Raw genomic sequence first — 25,874 nt, 5'->3', positions numbered from 1 at the left:
CACTGTCCCCAGTCCAGTCTAAATGATAATCTATGGCAGACACACCCAGCTGGAGGTAGTCATGGGCTGGTCCCATGGGGTTGAGACTGTGAAATAAAGAATTCACAAGCAACCGACATTGTTTTGAAGCTGGGAGAGGTGGGGGTGTGGGGGGTGTCCTGAGGAGCCTGCTGCCTGATTGACTATCTTAAGGTGGACCAGTGAGAAGACAGAAGTTGTCGTTAGATCAATAGATGCTCCAACTCCCAGAAGAAAGTAAGAAAGGGCCCATACCTGCCCTCACTTTCAGGGTGAATTTCTTTGACAGCACTGACTTGCCCTTCTTGTATGCAGAGCAGTGCAAACAGAGGCGATGATACTCCCGCTTCACATTTCTGATCGTGATGCCGGCCTTGGGATCCGCCACAAAGGTCAAGTCCTTGGGAAGAGGTTTCCCCTCGCACCCCGTGAGGGAGTAATCAGTCACGTCTGGGTCGGTCAGTGGGCAGCGGACCAGCGTATCATTGCCTTCTTTCCCATACAAGGGAAGGTCAATAAGAAAAAGCTTTGCAGGATCTAGAGCATATTAAAAATCAGCAGTTTGAATGGTTGGTCACAGGCACTGAAAACAGTTTTAAAAGATCGAAAATGTTACCTTTCATGACAATTCCCAGTTGAATCACTGGATGTTGACTTTTTTTCTTTGCAAGCAAAGGTAGAATTTATCCAAATAATATTAACATGTAAGAGTTAACATTTATTAAACATGTTCCACGTGTCAGGCACTCAGCTTGATTCATTATACCCTTTATTTCATTTGCCCCTCAAAACACCCCTATGTGATGGCCACTATCATTATCCCCATTTTATAGATGAAGAAACTAAAGTCTCAGCTAAGTGACTCTCCTAAAGTGGCGTGGCCCAGATATGGCTGGGCAGAACTCAAACCCTGGTCTGACTGACACCATAATTGAGCTCTTAAAACTGAGAATATTTTATTACAACCACGACTCATTTTCTGCAATAGGTAATATTTCAAGGAGCCAAGGGCCAAGAATAAGCCATCTGATGATATCTATTAGGGTCAGGGGAAGGTGTTCTTCCGCTTACCCCTCTGGGTGGGACGTTTCCAGAGTTCCCAGTCTCCAGGATCTTTCAGCTTCTGAATTGAATCTAGAACACTATCAGCAGGGCACTCAGTACAAATAACGTGTGGGCCTTACTCTACTCGAATTCTTTGAAAGTTATGTTTAAATATAAGTCAAACAATTTCAAATGCACAAGAAGAGCTTATGAGTTTCAGGAATGCTGTGGCAAATACTTTCTCATCTACACCAGGACCCTTGTGAGTGAAAGGGGGTGCTATTAATAATTATGCCAGGATGCCAGGGGCCTACTGGGAAAGCCTCAGGCAGACTGGGACCCCATATAAGCAAAGACAAACCTCATTCTGTATACACAATATGCTGCTACCCTCTGCTGTGTAAAGATAACACAGATACATAGTTGGGCAAACAGGTTACATCTGAAAAAAAATTTTAATTTTCCTTTCCATCTGGAAATTAGGTGTTCCACAAAAATCAATTTAATATAATCGACATATACTTCTTACCACTTAATTTTGACCAATTTTGAAAAACAGTTTTCCAAAATGAATCATGCACCTGCCAGCCTTGTATTCATTCTGTGAATAAATTACTTCATGATGGCTGAACTATGGTCCAAGGCCAGAGTTGGTTATTTTTCCATCTACTCTTTCTCAGTTGCTTAAGTCTGTCTCCTACAACAATGTACCAATTTCCTTCATTGCTGTAACATAGATTATGTAAGTATCCACCATCTTAAATCAATAATAATGAAGTATAGTTCTAAGTTACTGAGGATGACTTCCCTATAAAGAAAATGAGTGAGTTCTATGAGACTGATTTGACTCATTGAGCAGTTTTCCTCATTTAATCAGTCTTCTACCCATCCTATCAATAAACCCACTGATACTATTACCACCTGGAAATTACAGAGTACCTTTGAATGTCAAAGAACCACCCACAGGTTGGTTCAACAATTATGGAACCATGCCCAGAAGCTAAGCTGTGGCCTAGCAATGTTTATCTCTTTCTACTACCACACTAGGAAAGGACCACGGACAAACTAAGGAGAGGCAGAGTCAATTTCATGGCAACCATTATAGAGAACATGTGAGTCAACTTTATTAACCCTTACAGTGCTGGGATTTGCACAATTCTGTCTTCCTAATAACAATTACGTAGAGAAGACAAAGCAGATGATCTTATCCAAATGTTGCATTAAGGAACCGAGACTCTTGAGGTTGCTCAGATCTACAAGTTGGGATAAATTTCTTCATTATTCTTCCACAATACCATGGATGAGGCCCCTGTGTCAGGCCTGTTTCAATGATAGCCCCAGTCAAGGTATAAACACAGGACTAGAACTGGGCCTCTACTTCTCGTACCGTGTTTCTCTGAAAACAAGACCTAGCCGGACCATCAGTTCTAATGCATCTTTTGTAGCAAAAATTAATATAAGATCCAGTATTATATGTTATGTTGTGTTGTGTTGTGTTGTGATGTGATGTGACGTTATATAAGACCAGATCTTATATAAGACCGGGTAAAATAAGACCAGGTCTTATATTAATTTTTGCTCCAAAAGATGCATTAGATCTGATGGTCCGGCGAGGTCTTATTTTCAGGGAAACATGGTATAACCTGGCAATGTCTCTCTTAAGCATCAAGTACTTCAGTTTTTACATCAACAAAAAGGTACACCTCCCCAACCCCACCCAACCCTGGCCCAGCAAACCTCCTCTTGACAAAGACAGATGAATCACTGAATTTATCATAGGAAATGAGGTCTAGCAATTCAAGTATCATATTTTCCTAAGAAGTCACATGTTTCTAAGAGGTCACAATTTTTTAAATGAACCAACTGACATCTATCAAGAACCTAGGAAGGACACAGGACACTTTGCTGACTGAGTCATTTTTCTGAGTTTACTCCCTAAAAGTGGGTCAATTCTTTTGAAGTGTTGGTCTGTCTGGGTCTTTAGAGACCGCCAGCTCCCTGAAGCATTTTTACTGAGTGGGAGTATCTGAGATCTCAAGGCATTAAAATGCAACCTTCCCGAAGGACCTAATTTATTCTCAGGGTTTACTCAGCACCAGGACAAATGGACAAACGATATTGTAATCTCATTAGGAACCATGTCACAGCCTTGCAGACCTTCAGCTAGAATCATACCCAAAGCCACTATGTATCAAAAGATGGAGAAACTAACAAAGAAAATTTTGTTTTAGGCTTTCTAGACCCAGCCAGTAATATTTTATCTATGGCTTAGTCATCTATACATCACCCATAAATAAGAACACGATATTAAGTTCTCTAATGCACAGCATCAAAGAAAGTGAACATTTTACCTCTAACAAACACGTAAATGGAACTGCTTAAGCCGCCCTTATTGGTGCACGTGTAATTGCCTGTATTGGTGGCCTCTGCTTTCTCTAGGATCCATTCATTGTGCGTTTTCTCACTCAATTGACCCAGGGTCTCAAAAGTCCATTTGACAAATCCTGGATCGGTGCATAACAGCCTAATCTCGTCGCCAACACTGACTATTAACTCTGATTTTGCTGGCTCGATGGACGGTGGAGACAGTTCCCCTGGACTCACAGATGGTTGAGAAGAGCCTGCCAAGAAAAATGAGAATCGTGTTGAGTATGATCTTTTTCCTTGGCGAAATAAAGCCTCTATTCCAATATTGATTTCCATCGTCTGTGTACTCTACAATAAAAATAGGACAAAGCCGCCTGCTATTTATAGTTAGAAAGAGTTCTGTTTAAAGTTTCTTACGTTCATCTACAAAATTAAGTTATTTTCTGCAACCCTCAATTAATCCTGAGGGTCAAACTTGGTGTGCAAGCCAATTCTGCTGGATGCCATGGTCTTCTCTGGGTTAAACATACAGCTGGGTCAAGTTTCCTTTCTGAACATGGGACATTGCAACAGTACTTATATGCTGACACCTGGCTTACAAACAACAAAAGCAAAATTTTACACACACGCACAAAAAAACAACCACCAAAACAAAGAACAACTCTTGGACTGTCACTCTTTTGGCAACATGTACATGACCATGACATAGCTTGGCTTTTTCTTAAAGCTTTGTGAATTCAGTTATTTCTATGCAGTTCTCTTTATATAGTGATATTCATCAAAAGGAGAAGTATTTATGAGTTTCAAACAATGAGACAGAAAATGAAAATTGCATTTTAAAGATCAGACCACAAGATATTTCATGGCATATGTTGGGTTGCAGCCTGAGCAGCGTAATGCAGACAGGTTTCCTAGGCAGGAAACCAGTTTAAAGACGCAAACTTCAGGCTCTGAATATGAAACTTGAACCTCAGAAAATCCACAGCACCCAATTCGCTCATTCACTCAGGTATCTACTGCATGAACGCAAACGTCTGTTTGTTAATTAGGACCTTCCTTATGACCTGTGAAAGCATCATTGAAGGTGCTAGGGGAGTGTCCATGTATGACACACGGTACTCACACATGAGCCTTACTCCAGAGCTTCAAAACCACACTGCCGAAGTGTTGGAATCAGTGGAAAATAACTACAAGATCTAGGTTTAAGCCGAAGAAAAAGTTAGAGATGGGCTGGATCTGGACAATATCAGAAGAGGCAGAAGAGAAGAGAGAATGAGAACAGAGGTGGTACTCAAGGCGTTGAAAGCTTTGAAGAAACCATCCTGGATGGAAATAAGGTTCCCTTGTGGAGACCGTGAGAGGTAAGACTAAGGAGGCAAAGCAGGATGAAACCAGATCATCCAGAGCCCTGCACATCTGGTATAATTACATGGAATGTACCACAGAGACCATGTAGAGTCAGTAGGAAAGTGACATGCCACAATGACATACCAATCATCAGCTAGATTCAAGGAGCTCGGTGAAAAGCTTCCGTCCTCAGGGAAGCAAAAGCAATAAGAACTAGAATAAGGATTTGAGATTAAAGAGGACGATGCAATATAATGTCAGAGGAAAAACACAGTAATGTGAGAGGTTAGTGTAATAAAAAAATATAAAAGGTTGACTCATGAATGATCTAGGTAAAGAACAGAGAAGAAAAGGACCCAGGCAGAGGTGGGCTGGGGCAAGAGGAAAATAGAATTCCCTGGGGGACTTTCAATCACTTTTGCAGGTTCCTGGAAGAAATGGCTCATGTGCATTGCATGTGTGCCCCCTCCACACACAAGCAAGGTTGGAGACAAGAACCGACTTGAGCTGAAGGAGGAGTAAAAGCCATCAAACCAGGTAGAGAAAGGGGCCGGTGGGAGGCAAAAGCAGTAAGAGGAAATCATACCAGGAAACTGCATGTTCAGGATGGTTGGGGGCGGGGAGGAATGAACACATGTTCAGAAAAAAACTGGGACCTGAGAGGCAGTAGATGGACTTCTCACCTTGCCACCTGAAATTCAGATGGCGGAGGCAGAGCCATAATGTGTTAAGTTAAAAAGACTGGGGTCAGATAATCAAGGGGAAGGGTTTGTGGAAAAAAGAACACACTGACTACCGATCTTGGAGAGCTCTTCAGTTAAGAAGGCGTAGAATAGAGTCAGGGGAGACTTTAAAAAAAACAAGACCACCACCAGAAAGGAAAGGAGAGGCTAAAGATGCAAGGAGGACAACAGATCAGGTTACAAAGAGAAGGTGAGTGGGTCCTAGGCAGGTGCTGAGTAAGATCCAAGGGAATGAACAAAAGTCCCCAAATTTGGTTACAGAGAGACCACAGGAAATCCAAGAGTGCAATTTCAGTTGAGTGGGAATTTCTGTTTGCTCCAAAGTTAAAGGCTTGCAAGTACAGACCTCTCTCCTTGGAGAGCTATGGCAGGAGAAGGCAGAGAAATAGATCTGTAGTCAAACAAGGTGAGAAGTTAAAGAAAATAGGAAACCTCCTGACATTTGAAGAGAGTCTGTGGAAACGGACAAACGAATATGCTCTAAAGAAGGGCTGCAAGTGTCCCCTGCGGGTGTATATAGATGACCAGTCTCAATTCTAGTTTGTTATCTAGACAAATATTTATTTCATCTGGACACCTTTCAACCACGGCATCAATTGTCTCTTCATGTCACGCAAAGTAAACCTCAGATCAGAAGATATGCGGCAGCCTTCATTGATAGAAGATAACAATAAGGTCAATTATAATTATGAAAAGTTATTAAGCACCAACTACATGAGAAGTGCTATAGACGAGACTATTTGTGCCCAGTAGGCTCAGCATCTAAATGCAGCAGCCAGAATATGGAAATGAGGTGACTGGGATTATTTTGAAAGGTATACAGAATGTTAAATAATGAAAATGGGCACAGCAATAGATAAGACACTATTATTTCAATTATTTAATCCCCTGGAAAAATGGGAGAACTTCCCAAGGAATATGAGTGATACTGACAGTAAATTCAATCCAAAAATTCGTAAAGAATTTATACTACAATATTTCAATCAATTCATTTTTCTCAAGAGTGGATCTTAATGCAGCATATAGATATTGCAATCTAGGAGAAGAAATATTGCTGACTTCCAGAGACCTACCATGCCAATGTAGGCAAGGCCTAGCTGTGTGACTCAAGGGAGGCCACTCGACCTCTCTGTGTCCAACTTTGCACATCTGGAAAATGATGATAAAAATACGTTCATCTCATAGGGTTCTTATGGGAATCCAATGCAGTAAATACATGCAAGGAACTTAACATAGAACTGGGCAGTTTGAAGTAAATGCTATATCAGAGAAGCAGTAACGCATAGTAGGTAGGAACTTGGCTCTTGGATTAAGACTATCTAGATTTGTATCCTGGCTCTGCCACTTAGTAAGTGTGTAATCTACAGGCAAGTTACTAGTCAACTCAGCCTCAGTTTCCTCATCTGTAAAATAGGGATGGTTAACATCACCTATTTCAGAAGGTTGTTATGTAAAGCACTCAGAACTGTGGTTGGGCGTATAGAAAACACATAATAATTATTAGACACAGTTATTCCACAAACAGAACCTCTTAAAAATTTTAAAAATCATTACCACCAGAAACATTCAGGGTTTTTATTTTATTTATAAATTCAACCCTCAAACTCATACTATAAAGTGAAAATAGAGTTTATATTAGAGAGGAACTGTGTGTATTATTCTCTTTATTCCAAACTATGTTGAATATTGTTTTAATGTTCTCACAATAAAAAAAAGACTAGAGATTCATGTTAAAAGGTATGTGTACACATATGCATATATTTATTATATTTAAAATTCAATACCAGTAAGGTATTCCAACTGACCTTTGAAACTGCTCTGAAATTACACATTTTCAAATGTGTCTGATACATAGCAGATTCTCAACAAATGTTGATTGAATTGGATTTTATTTACATCAGGACTCTTTGCATTAGAAAATGTACTTCCCTAACTGTTTGGTAAGGCTAATATTAAGAGTTGTTTTCTGTTTCCTGAACACGTGTTAATTAATGTTCCAAATATATATATATATATATAATATATACATATAATATATATTTTATATATATATAATATGCATATATATATGACAAAACCCACCATTTTGGGGACCAAATAGTTTAGTCAATGATGGTTCTTGGCTATGAACTCCAGGAACTATTCAGCAAATACAGGGGGTACCAAAAAAAAATGTATACACATTTTAAGAAAAAAAACTGTATTAAAATTGTAATACTCAATATATACTGATAACAAAAGATGAATACAAGTCACATTTGACTTCTGCAATTACGAGAGGTGCTCAAAATGGTTACCATCAGTGTCCAGACACTTCTGATTACAGCGAACTACTGCTTGAGCAAAGTGTCCACCTGTATACATTTTTTTTGGTACCCCTGGCATTTATCCCAGGTACCTTGCTAAGTGTTGAACAGAAGACAGTCCTTGCATTCAAAGAGCATAAATAAGGGAAGAAAGCGTCGCTTATGAACCATCAATAATGCAAGACTTTTAATAAGAGTTCAAGATAAATGCCAACATACCCTCCATAACCTCTTTCAGAAGTATAAAATTCCACCTTACCCAAAGAGAATTGAAAGCAGCAACACAAACATGTATTTTGTATACCCATGTTCATATTTATAGCAGCTTTATGCACCAATAGTGGAAACAATAGCCAAAAGGTGGAAACAATGCAAGTGTCCATTGACGAATGGATAAACTATACGGGGTATATACATATACCAGAATATTATTCAGCCATAAAAAGGAACGAAATTCCAACATAAGCTACACGTGAATGAACTTTGCAAACATTATGCTAAGTGAAATAAACCAGACACAAAAGGATAAATATTGTTTGATTCCACTTATATAAGGTACCTAGTATACGTAAATTCATAAAGTGGAAATTACCGAGGGCTAGGGCAAAGAAGAACTAAAGAGTTATTGCTTAATGGGTACAGAGTTTCTGTTTGGGATGACTAAAGAAGTTCTAGAAATGAACTTCTTTTTGATGGTTGCAGAACATTGTGAATGTACTTAATGGCACTGAATAGGACACTTAAAATGGTACTTTTTATATTATGTGTATTTCCTCATAATAAAAAAACTAAAATTAAAAAAAAATAAATCAACAATTCTTTGAGGCCCAAGGCTCAAACTTTCTCAGCCAACCTGGCTCTTTCTCACCTGACCACTCTAATTCCCAGGATTAGCTTCTGTGAGCCCCATAACTTTTTTTTAAAATCACGTCATTTAAAAAAATTGTCATTATTTTGACAACGCCACACAGTTGTAACTGGAGGCATGTCTAGCATCTTCATTCCCATATCTCTAGCACCTTATACAAAGTAGGCATTCCTATCAGAAGCTTTTTTTTTTTTTTTTAAGGAGAGCACAGCTCACAGTGGCCCATGTGGGGATCGAACTGGCAATCTTGGTATTATTATGTAGCACCATGCTCTAACCAATTGAGCTAACTAGGCACCCCCATCCCCAGCAGAAGCTCTTTCAACCCTCTAGGCTGAATAACCTAGAAGTTTTAAACTCTACTGGCTCCTACAACCCAGGAGACTGAGTGCTCAAGGCTTGTAGGTTCTTCTCTCATAGATCTTTGCTTTTCTACTCACATCATCTGAGTCATTATGTTTGATTCTCAAATCGGTTTACAGAAGCTGGATTTGATACTGTATTATATATAAAATCCATGTTATGAAAATTGATGAAATATGAGTGTGTGTATTAGGGGAAATCTATTGATTCTCTGATAACTTAGAAATACATGAAAGGGGTGGCTCAACGAAAAAAAAGAAGACTACCATTAATTAAAGGTTGATAAAACATTACAGGATTGGGGGAGGGCCTCCAGTTCACAAACACAAGGGGAGATTCTGCATTCCCACTGTTTTTTTTCATAAGCACTTCATTTAAGGAACCTGAAATTAGAAATTGCAGACCTTGCATTTGGGGTGTGGTGTAGGGTGAGGTCGGCAGCTCAGAACTCCCCTGAGAACTCCCATCAGTCAAACCAAGCAAGTTCAAAGTCAACCAGAACTCAAAGAAAAGGTTCTGATTCTCCATCAAAAAGAATGCGACTGTCCATCTCTCTTTTTCGTGAGCAAAAATGTTTGAGGTATCCCTGTGTTTGTTGTGATCTGTCCATTAAAAGACTAACTAAGAGTCCAGACTGCACTTCTACTGTAGAAGGGTCTTAAAGACCTGTGTACATGGGAGAGACCTGCTTGAGCACGAGATGCTCCCCAATTACCTGCAGTGGTGGTTGCACCACGTCAAGCGTTACTACAATCTAGAATCTCAACGGCCCCACAGTCTTCACGCCCTTCACAAATGTCTACAGAGGCAAAAACTGGATTTACAGCTTTGGTTTAAAGTAAGGAAGTCATTTCAAAACTTTTTCTTCTTTGGAGACAAACACAAGGAACCAGGCAAAATACTGGCCGGTAAGAAAACCCACATAGAAAACCCAGTAGGAAGAAAACTTACTATAGTTATGGGGAAGTAGGGCAAGAAGAACTTTGAGTAAGACAAAGCTAAAAACTCCATTGTAGTTCGAGTCCTCTTGGGTTCATATACTGTTTAACCACAATTTGTAATAAAAAAGCTAATGATTTGTATATCCTACTGTTTCTGACATACTTTTATATCCCCACAGGAATAAACTAGATGAAAAGCAAGATGGAAGTATCCTGGTAATTGCCCACAACACTCATGAGGCTTTAAAAGCAAGTACATGATACTGGAAATAGAATAAAGCTGGGGAGAGGGGGGTGTATGATCTCAGTGAAAGCCACTCAAAATGCTCCTGCCCAGTGGCAGGGAGACTGCAAATCTACTCTGGATTACCCACAAAATGAAGTCAGCCATGCAATGGAGGATCCCAGGACGGCTCCTGCCCCCATTCTACTGCAATGAGGCCATGCCACCATAACCATTAAAAAGTCTTCTGTTTCAACTGGCATCTATTGCATCGTTATCACTATGGTAGTGCACTAGATACTGATGGAGGACTCAGCCTTATATAAGAGACAAATCCAATGCAAATGAAATAAAAATACTGAAAGGTGAAAAATAGGTCCCAGGACTCAAAGGAAGTAGCTATTATTCTGCCTGAAAGGACCATAAAGAGCTCCAGGGGGAGGGGCCGTGAGAGCTGAGCCAGAAAGACTTTGTGTGTTTGCTTGTACTGTGTTCGTATGTGTAATCAAAGAAGGGAGAGGCAAAGGCAAAGTTCTCCGAGCGTGAAGGTGTACAGAGATTCAGGGAAAGCTCATCCTGGGAGGACCACACCCCACCACAACTCCAAACTGTAAGCTCTCAGAATCCAAAGCAAGGTCTGTATCCATCCATCTTGAGCCTCAAAGCCTCACAGCACCCCAGGAACACAGAACATGCTTACTAAGTGTACTGTGGAGGAATGACTACATATATGAAATGTGGGATTCAGGAAAGGGGAAGATAATTTGGGACATCATGCCTCTGTGATCTAGTTAGGTGTTTCCTAACTAGTCTTCTCAAAGGTCAGTTTTACTCAGTGACAAATCGTTTTAAATATTCTTTTATGGAATGTGAAATAGAGAGTAAATGCATTTTTCAGGAGGAAAAAAAACCATGAGCTTTCAAAGAAATTGAACTACCTTACAACTACGTACCACCCAAATCCCTACTACCTCCAACCTTTAAAAGCACCTCCATGGACAAGTTTCAGAGCAGTCTTAAATGGATCACATGAACTCGGATTCATAATTCTGCTATGTCCAGAGGATTCTGAGTAAGACAGAGTTGAGGTATATCTTTAACCTTGCAATACAAAGATTCAAGTACTTATCTGGGTAGAATTCATTGTTAAAATCTACTCAAATTTAGATATAAGGTAAATAATAAGTGATTAACATGATTTCCTCATTGTCTTTTAATGTTACGTCTTCCACTGCAATGCTTCTGTGTCTGGGGCCTGAAAAAACAATTCCTTGGTACAATGCAAATTTGTATTTAGCGTTTAAAAAGGAAAGACATTTTTTATCTGTATTCCAGGTCCTGGAACTACTTTAGGTCCAGGATATTTAGTGATTATACAAAATCTGTTTCACTTTTGAGGCAGTTCACAGCTTTAAGCAATTGCAATGTACCATTGTAGGATGGTCAGCTATTTGAAAGTCGGTTTAAAGACCACAACATACCAAAGACTTCACTGCAGCATAGTTTTTTTTAAAAAGCAGCTCCTTAAACATCTTTCAATGTTGGTCTAAAGATTATGAACTAATTGACAGAAGGGACCCAAAAGACAGAGAAATAAAAACTGGAGTGTTAGTCATTAGTGGCAAAGAAATGGCTCAGTAACAAAGCAGGCACTTTTGAAACATGTCTTCATTGATGGAATGGTAACTGAGCTCCTACTATTTGGCCCGGGTAGAGCTGGGGATCAGGAATACAGAGCAGGGCCTCCCAGCCCAGTGGGGAAGAAAGTCACACAGATAATTATCACGCAATGAAGCAAGCGTAGGCAAAAAGGGAAACAGACGTGGCGTACAAGAGGGGACAGAAAAAGAACTCTAGAGCTTACATTAAAGAATGTGTGTGACCTGGCGAAGCTGCAGGGTGGGGGTGGGGAAGGTCTAGTAGATGGGCAAGAGCAAATATCACAGAACTGGTGAGGTGCGCGCTGAGGAGTCACAGTATCATTCAGCATTGCTACAGCATCCAGGTGTGACGCCAAAGAGGGACTGAGGACCATCGAAGCACTTCCTCTGCCGTGGTTAAAAGGGTGAGGCGACCCCGATGGGGAGCTATGGATGTGCGTTTTGGGGGACCCCTTTGGGAACAGTGAAGGAGAGTACTGACAGAACAGAACTAGAGACAAGAGAGTTGGGACAACTAGATCCAGACAGGAGCTGATGACAGCATAAGCCAGATGTGGTGGGGACCGAGGGAAGAGATAAGTGTTTCCTGGGTGAGTAAGGGGCCCCGGATAAGCTGGATCTGGACAGTGAAGAAGTAAGAGAAAGGAGAGAAGACATCCCTATTTTGTGATGGGGAGGTGGGATGCCAATAGGCTGAAGGAGGAAGAATTAATGTAGAGGCATTTGGACTAGTGACAGCAGCTGGAAAGTCCTGAACATTGGGGGAGGGAGGGAGATGTGTGTGTCGGGGAGGTCGGGGCCACAGGCAGACTCACCAGCACACAGCGCGTGGCTGGAGACGATGACAAGGGGTGTCCATGAAGGCCCCAGGGAGGGAATAGGGAGTACAAAGAATAAAGGAGCAGAGAAGGAGATGACAAGGTCCAAGGGGCTGGAGCAGGGTAGAGACGGCAAGGACTTGATCGGTAAAGAAGAACCAGGAAATCCCAGACTAGATGGTGCCAAGGGCCTTCCAGATGGTCGATACGATCTCTGCAGATGCGGCAGCAGGTAGGGACCCAGAAATGCACAGAGAACCAGCCCCAACGTCTTCAGCACATGAGACTGGCCGCTGACAAAGTGAGGAGGGAGTGACTCGTGTACCTGACATCACCCATTTGCAACCCTGGTTGCAAATCACCAACCTCCCAGCCCCACTCCATGCCAAACAGAGCAGAAACTGATGGCATTGCGGCCGTGAGATGTGGGAAAAGAGGAGCTTGTGCTCTTGGGGGACAGCAAGCTCGGGGCCAGTCAGAGGGAGGAGGAGGACTCTTGGAGTCAGTGAGCAGGGGAGGCAGTGGCTCATGGCAGAATGGAAGACACGGGTGCTCACACGGGCTCAGATCAAGAGTTGGGCAGAGGTAGGCAGCCTGGGAGAACAATAAGAAAGGAAAGAATAGGAGGCAGGGACAGAGAGAAGTGACCAGCAGACAACGCTGCTAAGCAGACCTGGCAGAGGCTCCTAGGCTACTGCAGCCTGACTTTGGGGGCTAATGAATGTGGCTATGAGGTGTATGAACCCATTCGGGCTCAAAGGGACCAAAGGCAGGGCAAAAACAGCATTTGTAAGCTCCTCTTTCTTCGGACCTTCTCTTTTCAGGAAGTGACCAGTGGCACAAAAGAGGAGCCCACATTTCCCACGAATATCCAAGGAAGAGTGGTTCACAGGTGCTCTGGTGCTAGAAAGGAATGTCTCACCATAAATGGAAGTGCCCTTCTCGGGTGGAGGCAGGGTCAGGCTGTGTCACACCCACTCCAACCTTCTTGCCCGCTCACCTTTCTGGGGTTTTCAGCCTGGGTGGATTCACCTGTGGTTTGGGCCCTTCCTGCCTCTGCTACTGAGTGGTTTCCTCCTGGGGGCCAACTCTGCCCCTCTCCCTTCTGCAGTAACCACATTGACAAACCCAGTGCTAATAAATCACCTGTGAGGATCAGACCTTTCCTGTGACATTTGCATTTTCCACTTTTAGGGCTGTTACTGTGATCCCTGGATGAGTCACACAGACCTTGCTCCTGCTCTAAAGCATTTCCCCAGTCAGATCCCTCCACACTGCCCAAACTTGGGAGCTTCACTATAGCTACTCGCTCAGCTCTTCCTCGCACTGGTGCCCGATTCACAAGCATGCCATCTGGTGGTAAGAGAAGACACCCTCGGGAGGCTTTGCCTTTAGAAAAGGACACCCAAGATCAAGAAGATGTTAAAAGTTCTAAGGAAACTTACTAAGAGGACTTGGCAAGTTCAAGCTTCCAATAAATGCCTTTTAAAGATATGACATCTGTCAAAGCTTTACTCAGGGTGGAGGAGATAAACAAAATTAGGGATTGTTTGGTGTCTGCTAAGATATTTAATAGGTGCACGTTTTAGATAAAATGTATAACTGCATGTTTTTGCTCTTAAGCAGCGAGCGAAGGATGTTGGGGGGAAAAATGTAACAATGGGGACATAGAGAAGTTCTGGATTCTAAATCGTGGGCAAGTCCCTTAGGTTCCCTAGGCCTGCGTTTCTCTTTCTCTAAAACTAAAGAGGCTATCAAAAGCTATCAAAAGATCTAAGATCCTAGGATCTCTAATCAAATATTTAGGCCACAAAAGGGTCAGGATAAAAAAGGCCCCTTATAGAGTTCCAGGGATTGGACATAAGAGGTACTCAGCTATTTATGGCAAGAATGAATTTATTTCTCTTATGAAATAAATATAACTAATCACCTATTTGGTTTTAAACTACTATTTGAACATAGAATTATAATAGGGCCTAGACAGGGAATTTGATCCCTGGCTCTTACTGAAAGGAGGACCCTTCTCAGCTTGTTTTGCAAAATTTCTTCTAGATATGCACACATCACAAGCAGCAAAGGCTTTCATGGGGCTACTTAATATTTTCCTGCTCATTCATCCTAAAAAAAAAAAATACAACCCAATATTTGAGGAAGCGGGACTTCCCCCTTTTGATCTCTGCCAAAGATACGTACAAACTGGAAACCTTTCTCCGCCATTATGAAGTCGGTCTTTGGGGAGTCAGATAAGGTCTGGATTTGACAAGCACAATATATCAGGATCCATCCCTGCAGCAGAAAAGAGGAACTTTCTCACTTCCAGTGGGTTTTCCCCAATAACCCAGTACAACTCCTGTTGTAAATATGTAGGTTTCTGTGTTTTGAGTTCTGGAAAGCACTTACTGAAATCTGAACCAGAGAAGAAGCACTAAGGATTTGAATTCAAATAAACAATAAACACCAAAAGACCCTCACCGTCTGTGAAGTGTGGGGTAGCGGGGGGAAGCTCTTGACTTCTTTCACATTAATTTCCTTAATGTACAGAAGGACCGAAGAACAAAGTAAAAAGGAATGGGGCAAGAAGAGCAAGGCCATCCATGCTAGTCAAAGGCCAGCTTTACCCTGAGACCCACCTACCTTACCTACCAAGCCCTGAGGAAGGCCCTGCATGTGCATGTCTCCCCACCTCTCCAAGCAGACCCTCCTGGCTGCATGCTCAAAGACAAGAGCTATATAGCCAGACCCTCACAGGGCGTTGCAGAAGGACCTGTCAGGCGTAAACTGCCTTCACGCTAACTTTGTCCTGGACACTCCAATAGTAATCACCCTACCATTGCCTCCTACCAGGATACGGAGAATTCCTCAAAATGCCCATTCCCAGGCTCGGGAGGGGAAATGAGGTTGTACTAGTAGCAAATGAAAACTTTAAGAAGTAAAAACAAGTGAAGCCATAAGCTCTAGTTCTAATTCTACAGCATCTCATTCTAATGACCTCAGATGAAACACCAATAAAGTTAGGGACTGACTGGTCAACATTTACACACACATACATGCAAATATATATGCCACTGGGCATTAATTTTTTTTCAGGTGGTAAAATATACATAACATAAAGTCTGGCATTTTAACCAGTATTCATTGTACAGTTTGGTGGCATTAAGTACATTCATAAATGGTGTGTAACCATCACCACTATCCATTTCCAGAACTTTCTTATCATCCCAACGTGTAACTCTATGCCTATTCAACAATAACTCCCTATTCTATCACCACCGCTGCCACCACCCCCAACCCCTGGCAACCACCATTCTACTTTCTGTCTCTGAATTTGATTACTTTAGCTATCTTGTATAAGTGGAACCATACAATATTTGTCCTTTTGTGTCTCCCTTAGTTTATTCAGAATAAGATTTCCAAGAATCATCTATGCTGTGGCATGTGTCAGCATTTCCTCTTTAAAGTTGAATAATATTCCGTTGTATGTATATATACCACATTTTTGTTTATCCATTCATCCTGACATTTGGATTGTTTGCCTGAGGCATTTTTTTAAACCCTGTCTTCAAATGTGATCTACACTTCTGAAAGGCCTCTCTGATTTTCTAGCTCTGAAAAATGCTAGGAATTATACTTGGCTTAAACAGATAGTTAAGCTAATTCTCACCATAATGGGTAAATCAATACATTTTACTAGAGAATATACTCTAAATCCTGGTTTTAATGGACCTGTCAGATAAGGGAAATTGCACCTTCCCCTCCATTCCATATACAGAGCAGACAGGCCATTTTTTTTCCCCTTGTTTCCACTTTCAAAATGTCATTTTATAGCTATAGGGTGGTTCAGACCAAAGGAAGTAAAATCAAAAGTATTAATAATAATACAAAAAGGGATTTTATCTGAGGCAGTTGCCAGAGAAAATGTTACCAGTATTGACAACTGTCTTGCAGACAGACTTGAATTCGCAGGGACAAAGCAGTGTAACTGCAGCCGTGGATAACAAACTAAGGCAAATCTCCTTTCTCCCCTCTTTTCAAATAGGTAGAAACATACAGGGCAACCCTTTTTATTTGCCTTTGTGTTTCCTTGGCCCAGAAGAGGTTCCACACAATTTCCAGGAAGGCAATGAATGAGTTTTAGGGTCTGAGTTGAATTTAAAGGACTGGGCCTAAGACTGAGAAAAAAAGAAAGAAGCTCAGTGTCCCTCCCCGGAGGGAGAGCCCATCCCTAGAGGAAGGGGGAACACCATACTTGGGTAGAGGGCAAAAGAAAGAAATCACCCCAGTTGGCCTCAATGTTCTCTTAAAATACAAGGTGAGTCTCCTTGGGATGGGTCTTCAGGGGGGACATGTTAGCAATTTACTTTCAAAATGGCTCAGAAAAAATAATATGTATATACATAGACAAAGTAAATGTGGCAAAATGTTAACAATAGGGGAGTCTAGGTGAAGGGTATCCTGGAGTTCTTTGTGCTAATCTTGCAACTTTAGTAACTTTATTCAACAATATTTTAAAGTCTAGAAGCAAGTTCAAAGAACTGGTAATGATGGTGCTTCCCAAGCAATAGGAATATAATGAAAACAGGTGTGGAGTTTGGAGCCAGAAAACCATGGTTCCAATCCAAGCTATGTGAGACTTTGGGGAAATCTCTTAACCTCTCTAAACCTCAGTTTTGACATCTATAAATTGGGAGTAAAATACTTCAGGATTCTTACACCATCTTTAAATCCTTTATGTACCTTCCAGTCAATTAATGGTCCTCTTCTACTATGCTTGTCAGCAATAAGATGAGATACCAGAGTAACAGAGAAAAGTATTGGAGCCACTCTGAGAGCCAGGAATGGGCAGGAAGGGAGGAGGAGGAAAGAGGGGATGTGGGATGAATTGCAGGTATGAAAGAAAATGGTGTCTGATAAAGATAAATAAAATAAAGGACATAAGCACCAAAACACAAAATTATAGCCATTCATACTATCAACACTCCTGGGACAACTCAGCAGATTACAGCTATTCTGACAATGAGTGAGAAATTGTGTGTATGTCTTTTGTTCCAAAACTCACTGTGTTTATTACACCTACTTAATCTAACAGGAGTTTACAATACGTATAAGAGTATGTTGAACCTCCAATATTAAAAAAAGAGAGAGAAACAATAAGCAACTAATTTACAAATTAATCAACAGATTATCAATTCCTCTATCAAAAGAAAGATTCTCATAAATATGTCAGCATCTTTACCCTTTAGGCCTTGAAATCCTATCTTGAAAAAAAAAATCTGAGCCCTCACTTGCAATATATGTAGTCTTATAAATTATGCACGTGTGCTATTGGAAATTCTTCTATTAAATATCAGGAAGGTTTACTTACCGTGTTGCCCTGAAAATAAGATATTATATTATATTAATTATATTATATTGTATTATATATTATAAAGACTTGGTCTTATATTATAGTAAAATAAGACCGGGTCTTATATTAATTTGTGCTCTAAAAGACGCATTAGAGCTGATGGTCTGGCTAGGTCTTATTCTCGGGGAAACACAGTAGTGTCTTGAGACAACCTCCCCCCAACTCCCCAACTAGAAGCTGTTGCCTCCTGGAGGCTAATTCCATCTAGAATAGGAATGAAAAACCCTAGCTTTCTCCAGGCCAAAACAAACTGACTAAAATAAAGCAAAAGAATGCATCTCTGTTTTTCTATTAAATAGATTTGGAAGTGGGTGGGAAGAAATATGGTGCCCCAACATCAACTTTGTGAGCAAAGCAGGCAACTCTTCTTGGAAGCCCTGAGGGGGGAGGGGACAACTGCCCAGGTGCCACCTTGATGACCCTGGCCGCTGGCTTTTGGCCCATGTATTATGAACATCTCCAAGATCAGAGGATTTTTCTCCTTTCCCCTATCCTTGGAATAGTAATACTCACAAACGTCTGTGGGTTGTCCCAGAGGCCAGGCCCCCAAATAGAGCCACGTTATGCGGTTTTACTGCCACTGTGCAAGGGACTCACCTTCAGCGGTGGCAACTGCTTACGTAAAGAAAACTCATCAGGTGATACCTGCATCAAAATTGCATTCATTAACCAGCCCCAAGACTAAGGACAAAGATGGAACTTCCCCTCACCATTCATTCATTCATTCATTCACCTAGAAGTATTTCCTGAATGCTTGCTATGCTCTGGGCCCTTGGGCAGCAGTGAACAAGGCAAGGTCTCTCCCCCACAGGGAATTTATATTTAGCTCCACCATTGAGCAATAGACTAATAATCATACAATTATATAATTACAATGTGATGAGTATAAAGAAGTACACTGTAAAATGAGAGGTGACCTGACCTACCCTGGGGGTCAAAAGGGATTGCAAAGGAAACATGTGAGCTGGGTTCAGCAGTGCATTCAGAGACCGGGAGGAAACTGGTGCCCCTGGCAGTGCTGGAAGGAGCAGAAACACCTTGAAAGAGTAAGAAAGCACTCAGGGCAGAGGCTGAGGCAGGTACTGTCTGCAAAACAGAGATCAAAAGGAGACGCTGGAGGCCACGAATGCACAAACTTTCAAAGCACTGAAGCCTCTGAGAGGTTTTCATCAGAGAGAGGCGATCATATTTGTCCTTCCCTTCCCCTCCCCTCTCCCATGCATATGCACGTTTTCTGAAGTCCCCTTGCAGCCTCTACTGAAGCACTGTCCCACGGTACTGCAATTGTCTTCCTGTCTGGACTAACTGAAACTCCTATCTATCTTTTTAGTGCAACAGAAGGAGAACTGAAAATTGCACCCTCGTCTGACACTCAAGAGACCACAGGAGCTTTAAGTTTTTAACTATCACAGCCCAATGCTGTGACAAAGCCCTGAACTTTTTACACTCTAGATCAGTGGTTCTCAAACTTTAGTCTGTACCAGAATCACCTGGAGCGCTTGTTAAAATGGATCACTGGGCCTAGAGTTTCCGATTTCAGTAGGTCTGGGATGGGGTGGAACAATGCATTTCTGACAAGTCCTGGGGGTGCTGCTGCTGCTGCTGGTCCAGGCCCCTACTAGCAGAACCAGTTACTGCCCTCTCTCACAAGACAGGCAGCTACCAGAAGAAACCCAGGCCATTAGTGCAACAACAACAACAACAGCAAAATGTTACCAGGATCTGTATCTTAGAACTCAAAACCTGCAAAACAGATTTTCTTGAGTGAGCGAATCTGCCTGGCTTTTACACCTAGAAATCGGCCTCACACTGGGTCCTCCTGACAAGCTTTGGCAGCCACTCGGGCACAGATTTCTCGAATCCCCAAGCTTAAAAAGTGGGAAATGTTGCAGGATTCACCAGTCACAGCGACAGGACTCCAGAATGATGACACTGGGTGGCAAAGACAACTTCTGCAACACACCAGATCTCAATCTGGTGCACTACATCTAAGGGCCCAGAGCCCACATCCACAGCCCATGCTAATCCAGTGAGCGGCTCGGAAGCTCCCACTTGCAGTAGGTGAGATACAGAGAGAAAAGCACAGGCAGGCTTCTGCTAGATTGTGTTTGTGCACATAGCCCTACCACACACCAGACATTTCTTAGTGAGTAGTCCGGTACCATTCACCAATTTCCTAAATTGCTAATCAGATCATTGCAGCAACAGTTAATTCTATAGCCATTCCACATTTGAATAAACAAAATAAAAAAATAATTAGACCAAAACAATCACACTGGTCTAAAAGCACACTAATGGACAAAATTAGTTTATTCAAATTTGTTGCAACATTCATCAGAACACTTACTGGTCAATTTGCTTAATGAGTGTTCACTTTTCCCTTAATTTTTCTTGGGCGACATTCACTTAGAAATACATTAAGCCTGCTTCCCTTTTAGTAAAGAATTCTTAATGACCAGCCCCATGTTTGAAATGATTTCTTCTCAATCTCTTTGTAGAAAACAAGAGGAAATGTCTGAAACGATCTTGCTCTATTTTCCAGAATTTACAAAAAAAGTTTCCAATATGTCCTCTGAGAAAGTTTTATGTCTTCCTTACATGGCTTTAGAATAATGGCTATCTCTAAAAGCAGAGGAGAAAGGGGCCAATTTTAAAATTGTAATCTCTTAGTATGTAATTTAAAGTAACGGCCAATTGGAGGAAACTCAAGTTGAAGGAAGGAAATTTAGCATTTTTGAAAATCTAAATTAATATTATGTCAAGCCCTGGCAGCTTTTTTTTTTTCCAAATCACTATAATTAGAGATATGCAAATTTTTCGGGGGGGGGAGTTGAAAGAGAAAAAATGCACTTAATTAAGTAATGATTCTTGTCTTTATTAGATGGTATTCAAAGTATTAAGTGAAGTTTAAAGCTTTTGCACTACAAAATAGCATTCTATCTTTCACAACGGAAAGAATATCACACCGAACAATAGCAAACGTCTGTCATGTCACTTTTATACATTTTCCTCAGAAAGTTCAGATACTTTCCTCAGAAGTTCAGATATGAACTTCCTGGTATTCAGATGATTTTAACCATTAAATTTTGTCACAAATAATCAGCTTAAAAAAGCTAATACTAGGTAGGCCATCAGGTGTTCTCTTCCAGTTTTCATAGTCTGCAATCACTAACTTTTCTCTCTACACACATTTTCAGTAACTTATTTTGGCAGAAAAATATTTTTAAAGGTAGCTACCAATGATTTAACATTTCAAGATTGCTACTTTGGTCCCAAGAAACTCAAAGGTTACCAGATTTTACGTTAAAAAGTCCATATAGATTCTGGCAAGATAGTGGTAGCTGCGATGGTGACAGAACAATTATTGTGTCTTCCCAGCCTGCCCCTAGACAAATAGGAGCAGAACCAAAAAGGAGAACGTCTACACCAAAACCAAGTGATAAGGTACCCCCCATTAACCCTATATGTGAGGAGATGGGGACAAGCTACCACCAGCTTCAAGAATTGCCTCCATTCGGGACTCCCTGGAGCACTCAGAGGGCATTCTGAGAACACCCACAGAAACTGGCAGAGGACTCTAGTTTCACTAGTGAGTGCAGAGGGGATTGTGACCCATGTACGTCTAATGTGTTGGAATGTTCTGGGGTTTGGGAGGTCTGATCCATATAAACTAACAAACTAGGACAAAACCCCGTACTGTGGAGAAACTGCTGAGCATGAATCCAAGATGAGCAAAATAGGGACAAAGGAAAGGGAAGGTTCAGAGGGGTGAAGGGTGGGAATGGAGACCAAAAAAAGTAAGATCTTAGGATGTAGAAAAGTAGAGTCCATATTTTTCACCACTTCATGAAAATAATGTGAGTGGGTACTCTAGGACTGTGAAGCTAGAGACGCTATATTGGCCCTACTGAAATACAGGAAAACTCACAGTAAGCAACAGAAAAGAGTCACAGTTAAATTCCAAACAGTTATTTAAAGAGAAAAAAAGGAACAGAATGACATCCCTGTCATTCAGAAAGACACAAAACAAATGAAAATTATAACCTAATTATTTTTAAATGAGCTAAAAGACAATAAATAAAAGAAGCTATGTAAGAACAGCATAAATCAGAATTTTAAAAACTCAGAAGCGAGTGGATTGGAGAAAATGAAGATTTGAAAATGGAGGTAAAGAATGAAGAATTAGAAAAAACCATTTTATAAATGAAGCGTAAATTAAAAAGAAAACAAGAGCACATAAAATGAATAGTATCTTAAAAGAACTCGAAGATGGAAAATTTTTAAATTCAAACAAAATATGAAGGTATTAGAAGGATTTGAGAGAAAGTAATCACTATAAAAGATGGCAAAGAAGCTCTAATACACATGTAATGGGAGCTCCTAAAGCCAACAAAGGCATAGAATAGCAAAAGCTATATACTACAAGAAAACTTTACTAGAAAAAAAAATTGAAAACTACATATTAAAGGCAGATCGTGTCCCTAGAAAATTCAACCCAGAGCAGCCAACAATATAAAACTACCGGACTTCAAAAAACAAAGGTTAAAAAAAACCCAACAAACATTCCTTTGGGTATCTGGGCAAATATACCAACTTAAATGTGAGGGAAAATAGATTGTCAGCAGACTTCGACCACACTTTATGGCAAAGACAATACAGGTAAATATTAAAGATACTAGAGCAAAGAAAAGATGGGCCAGTGATTCACATATCAGCCAACGTGAGCTCCAACTACAGAGGCTACAGACAAGCTGCTGTGAACATACAATTCAGGAAATACTTCCCATGAGTGCTTTCTGTGCAACTAGTAGAGGATGAGTTTCAGAACACCAACATGTCAGGAGAGACAGGACATAAGGATTAGTGGCAAGCATTAAATACACATGTACTTGTTAGAAATACAGTGTTTCCCCCAAAATAAGACCTAGCTGGACAATCAGCTCTAATGCGTCTTTTGGAGCAAAAATTAACATAAGACCTTGTCTTATTTTACTATAATATAAGACCTGAGTCTTATATAAACCCGGTCTATGATATAACATAATATATAATATAATATAATATAATATAATATAATATAATATAATATAATATAATATATATAACTAATATAACTAATACAATATAAATATAATATAATACCAGGTCTTATATTAATTTTTGCTCCAAAAGGCGCATTAGAGCTGATTGTCTGGCTAGGTCTTATTTTCAGGGAAACACGGTAAGACTAAATGGTGGCAACAAAGGAGATAGTAGAGTATGTGATTGCCACATATTCTGACAAAGTAATTTTAGTACAGCTATCAGAAAAAATTAGGGGAGCGTGGAGTATGTATCTGAAAAGTAGAATATGCTCTCTGATTGCCTTATAGATAGTAATTAGGAGTAAAAGGATATTACTCCAAATCCCAAGCTAGGGGGATAAAAGGGAGAGGAAAGAACAGGCTACCAGCTAATTTCAATGCTACTCATAGTAGGAAACCAACAGAAAATAGTCCCCCCAGAAAGAGCAAACCAATGGTGTTATATAAAGGTACCAGTATAAAGGCAACCACTAAAACAAAAACTGCAAATCTTTGTACGTACACAAGGGTATATCAAAAAAGGAGAAAGAAAATGGAACAGAATAACATACCATCTATTAAGTAGTCTTGTTTAAAAAAAAGAATCATGTATGGGAAATCTAAAAACAAAAACAATTGAATAAACAGAAAAAGACCCATAGATATAGAGAACAAGCTGATGGTTGCCAAAGTGGAGGGGCCTGAGAGACGGGTAAATTTTTTTTTAATGTTTAATTGTATGTTATATAAATACAAAATATTTTTTAATTAAAAACCAAACCTAAATATGATTAAACCTCTAAATCACCAATTTATAGGAAAGACAGAGAACAGAGGAATATAATCAGCAGAATTCAGACTGCGAAAAATTGCATAGAACAAATATTCAGTTTCTGCAACAAAAATAGGGGAATAGGACCTATAAATAATAAATGACTTAAAGGCCATACAACTAATTGCAATATGTGGATCTTGTTTGGATTTGACCAAACATTTATATATTTGTATATTTATTTTTAATACAGGAAATGTGAATACTGAATAGTCAAAGACACTGTGGAGTTATATTGATTTGGAAGGGTGTAGCACTGGCATTATACTTATTTTAGGGATGGGAGTCTTTGTATTTTACAGCTACATACTGAAAATATTTACAGACAAAATTTTATGATGCTTGGGATATGCTTCAAAATAATAGGAGGATGAAGTGGACAGAGGTAAAGCAGAAAGACTGGTTGGTGATCCAACTGGTAAAGCTGGATAATGGGTATATATGTGTAATGGTTCATTATACTATTCTTTCTATGTAAAATGTTCCCATAATAAATATACATACAGAGGGTGCCAAAAAAAAGTATATACATTTTTAAAAAGGAAAAAACTATTAAAATTGTAGTAATATATACCGATAACAAAAGATGAATACAAGTCACGTTTGACTTCTGAAATTACAAGAGGTGCTCAAAGTGGTTCCCATCAGCATCCAGACACTTCTAATTATGGCGAACTACTGTTTGAGCAACGCTGACCAACGTCTCTACTTATATACATTTTTTTGGCACCCCGGTATATAATTTTTTTGAGTGAATGTGAGGTTCAATTCCTCCATCTTGAAATAAAATGGCTGTGAAAAGGTTTTCATACAACCCAGGGAATAGCCTAGAAGTCATAGGCTCCATACTTTTTTTTACCCTTCCCTAGTCTCAGCTGATAGCAAACTTAAACAGGGCCTATTTAAATTTAGGCTCTGAAATTCTCACTCAAATCAGTAGGTGCTCACTAATAATGATATTACACTAGATAAAAAGAAATCCCTGGCTTAGAAATACTAGTCTTTCCTCAAACCTAGAGCAAGTACTTTAAAGCGACTGATGTCAATTAGTTAAGTACCCCTACTTGTGTACCTAAAATTGACAGTTACATCAAAATTGTTAACTGACATCCTACCAAGCAGCTGATGAATCCTCCTTAATGCCTTCAACCAAAGCTGTGGTCAATGGAGACACCCTCTTGCCCACAACTCCAGAGGATACCACTTTCTGTCCCTAGAAGGTCTTTATTTTGGATTCCTTTCCAAGGATCAACACTAACCATACCAAAGGTGGCAAGAGTCCTGTTCCCTGCCCAAGTTTTGACAGAGAAGGAACTTTCCAGTCCTGAGTAATTCAACAGTGTCAATTCTCTCTTGGGGGAGTCAGTCTTTGGTTCGAAACTGAAGAGCTTATCACTTCACGAGCCTCTGAAAAGCCACCCAAAGGCTAAAACGCAGGAAGCCAACCTGATGTCACCTCCCCCAGGATAGCTACAGTGACAGGAGACTTGAAATGCAAGTCCCAACGCAGAATGACTGATGGTGGCTAAATGGCGCTTTGTCAGACACCAAGTGCTACCAATGGAACACAGTAATTATTAAACCCAGAGACAGTCAAGCATTTAACCAGAAAAAAGATGAAAGAATTTAAAAAGGAGGTACAAACTTCAGTCCTTGGAGATATGCTGAAGAGCATTCAGCCTGGACCCCTGATGTGTCTCTCTCAGCTGTGAAAAAGCATTCTGGTACGTTCTGAGAAAAACGGTTCCAAACCTACGGGCGGACAGAGCACTTTGCCATGTTAAAGGCTCCACAAGGCCTGACCATGAAGACACCTGTCTGTGTCCCCTGGTGTTGTACACACTTATTCTACGCCCTTCAGTAAGTCCGGCATTGG

The 25,874-nt window shown here is 40.4% G+C and overlaps 1 protein-coding gene across 5 annotated transcripts in view; it reads right to left on the bottom strand.

The window, feature by feature from the left end:
* Positions 1 to 25,874, bottom strand: part of KIT (KIT proto-oncogene, receptor tyrosine kinase) — a gene marked incomplete at its 5' end in the record, with an annotated part of 79,810 nt that overhangs the window by 42,115 nt on the left and 11,821 nt on the right. For 3 of the 5 annotated variants that reach the window (XM_081060557.1, XM_081060556.1, XM_081060558.1), the window contains 2 exons: positions 274 to 555; positions 3,414 to 3,683. In XM_081060557.1, the coding sequence (XP_080916683.1) occupies positions 274 to 555; positions 3,414 to 3,683 (552 nt within the window). Of the gene's footprint in view, positions 1 to 273; positions 556 to 3,413; positions 3,766 to 25,874 lie in introns of those variants that run through there. The other 2 variants (XM_081060555.1, XM_081060554.1) reach the window with 1 other exon arrangement.

This window comes from Rhinolophus hipposideros (genome assembly GCF_964194185.1).
Source record: "Rhinolophus hipposideros genome assembly, chromosome: 1".
In the NCBI taxonomy this organism is placed as follows: domain Eukaryota; kingdom Metazoa; phylum Chordata; class Mammalia; order Chiroptera; family Rhinolophidae; genus Rhinolophus; species Rhinolophus hipposideros.
This window is presented reverse-complemented; position numbering and strand designations above follow the sequence as displayed.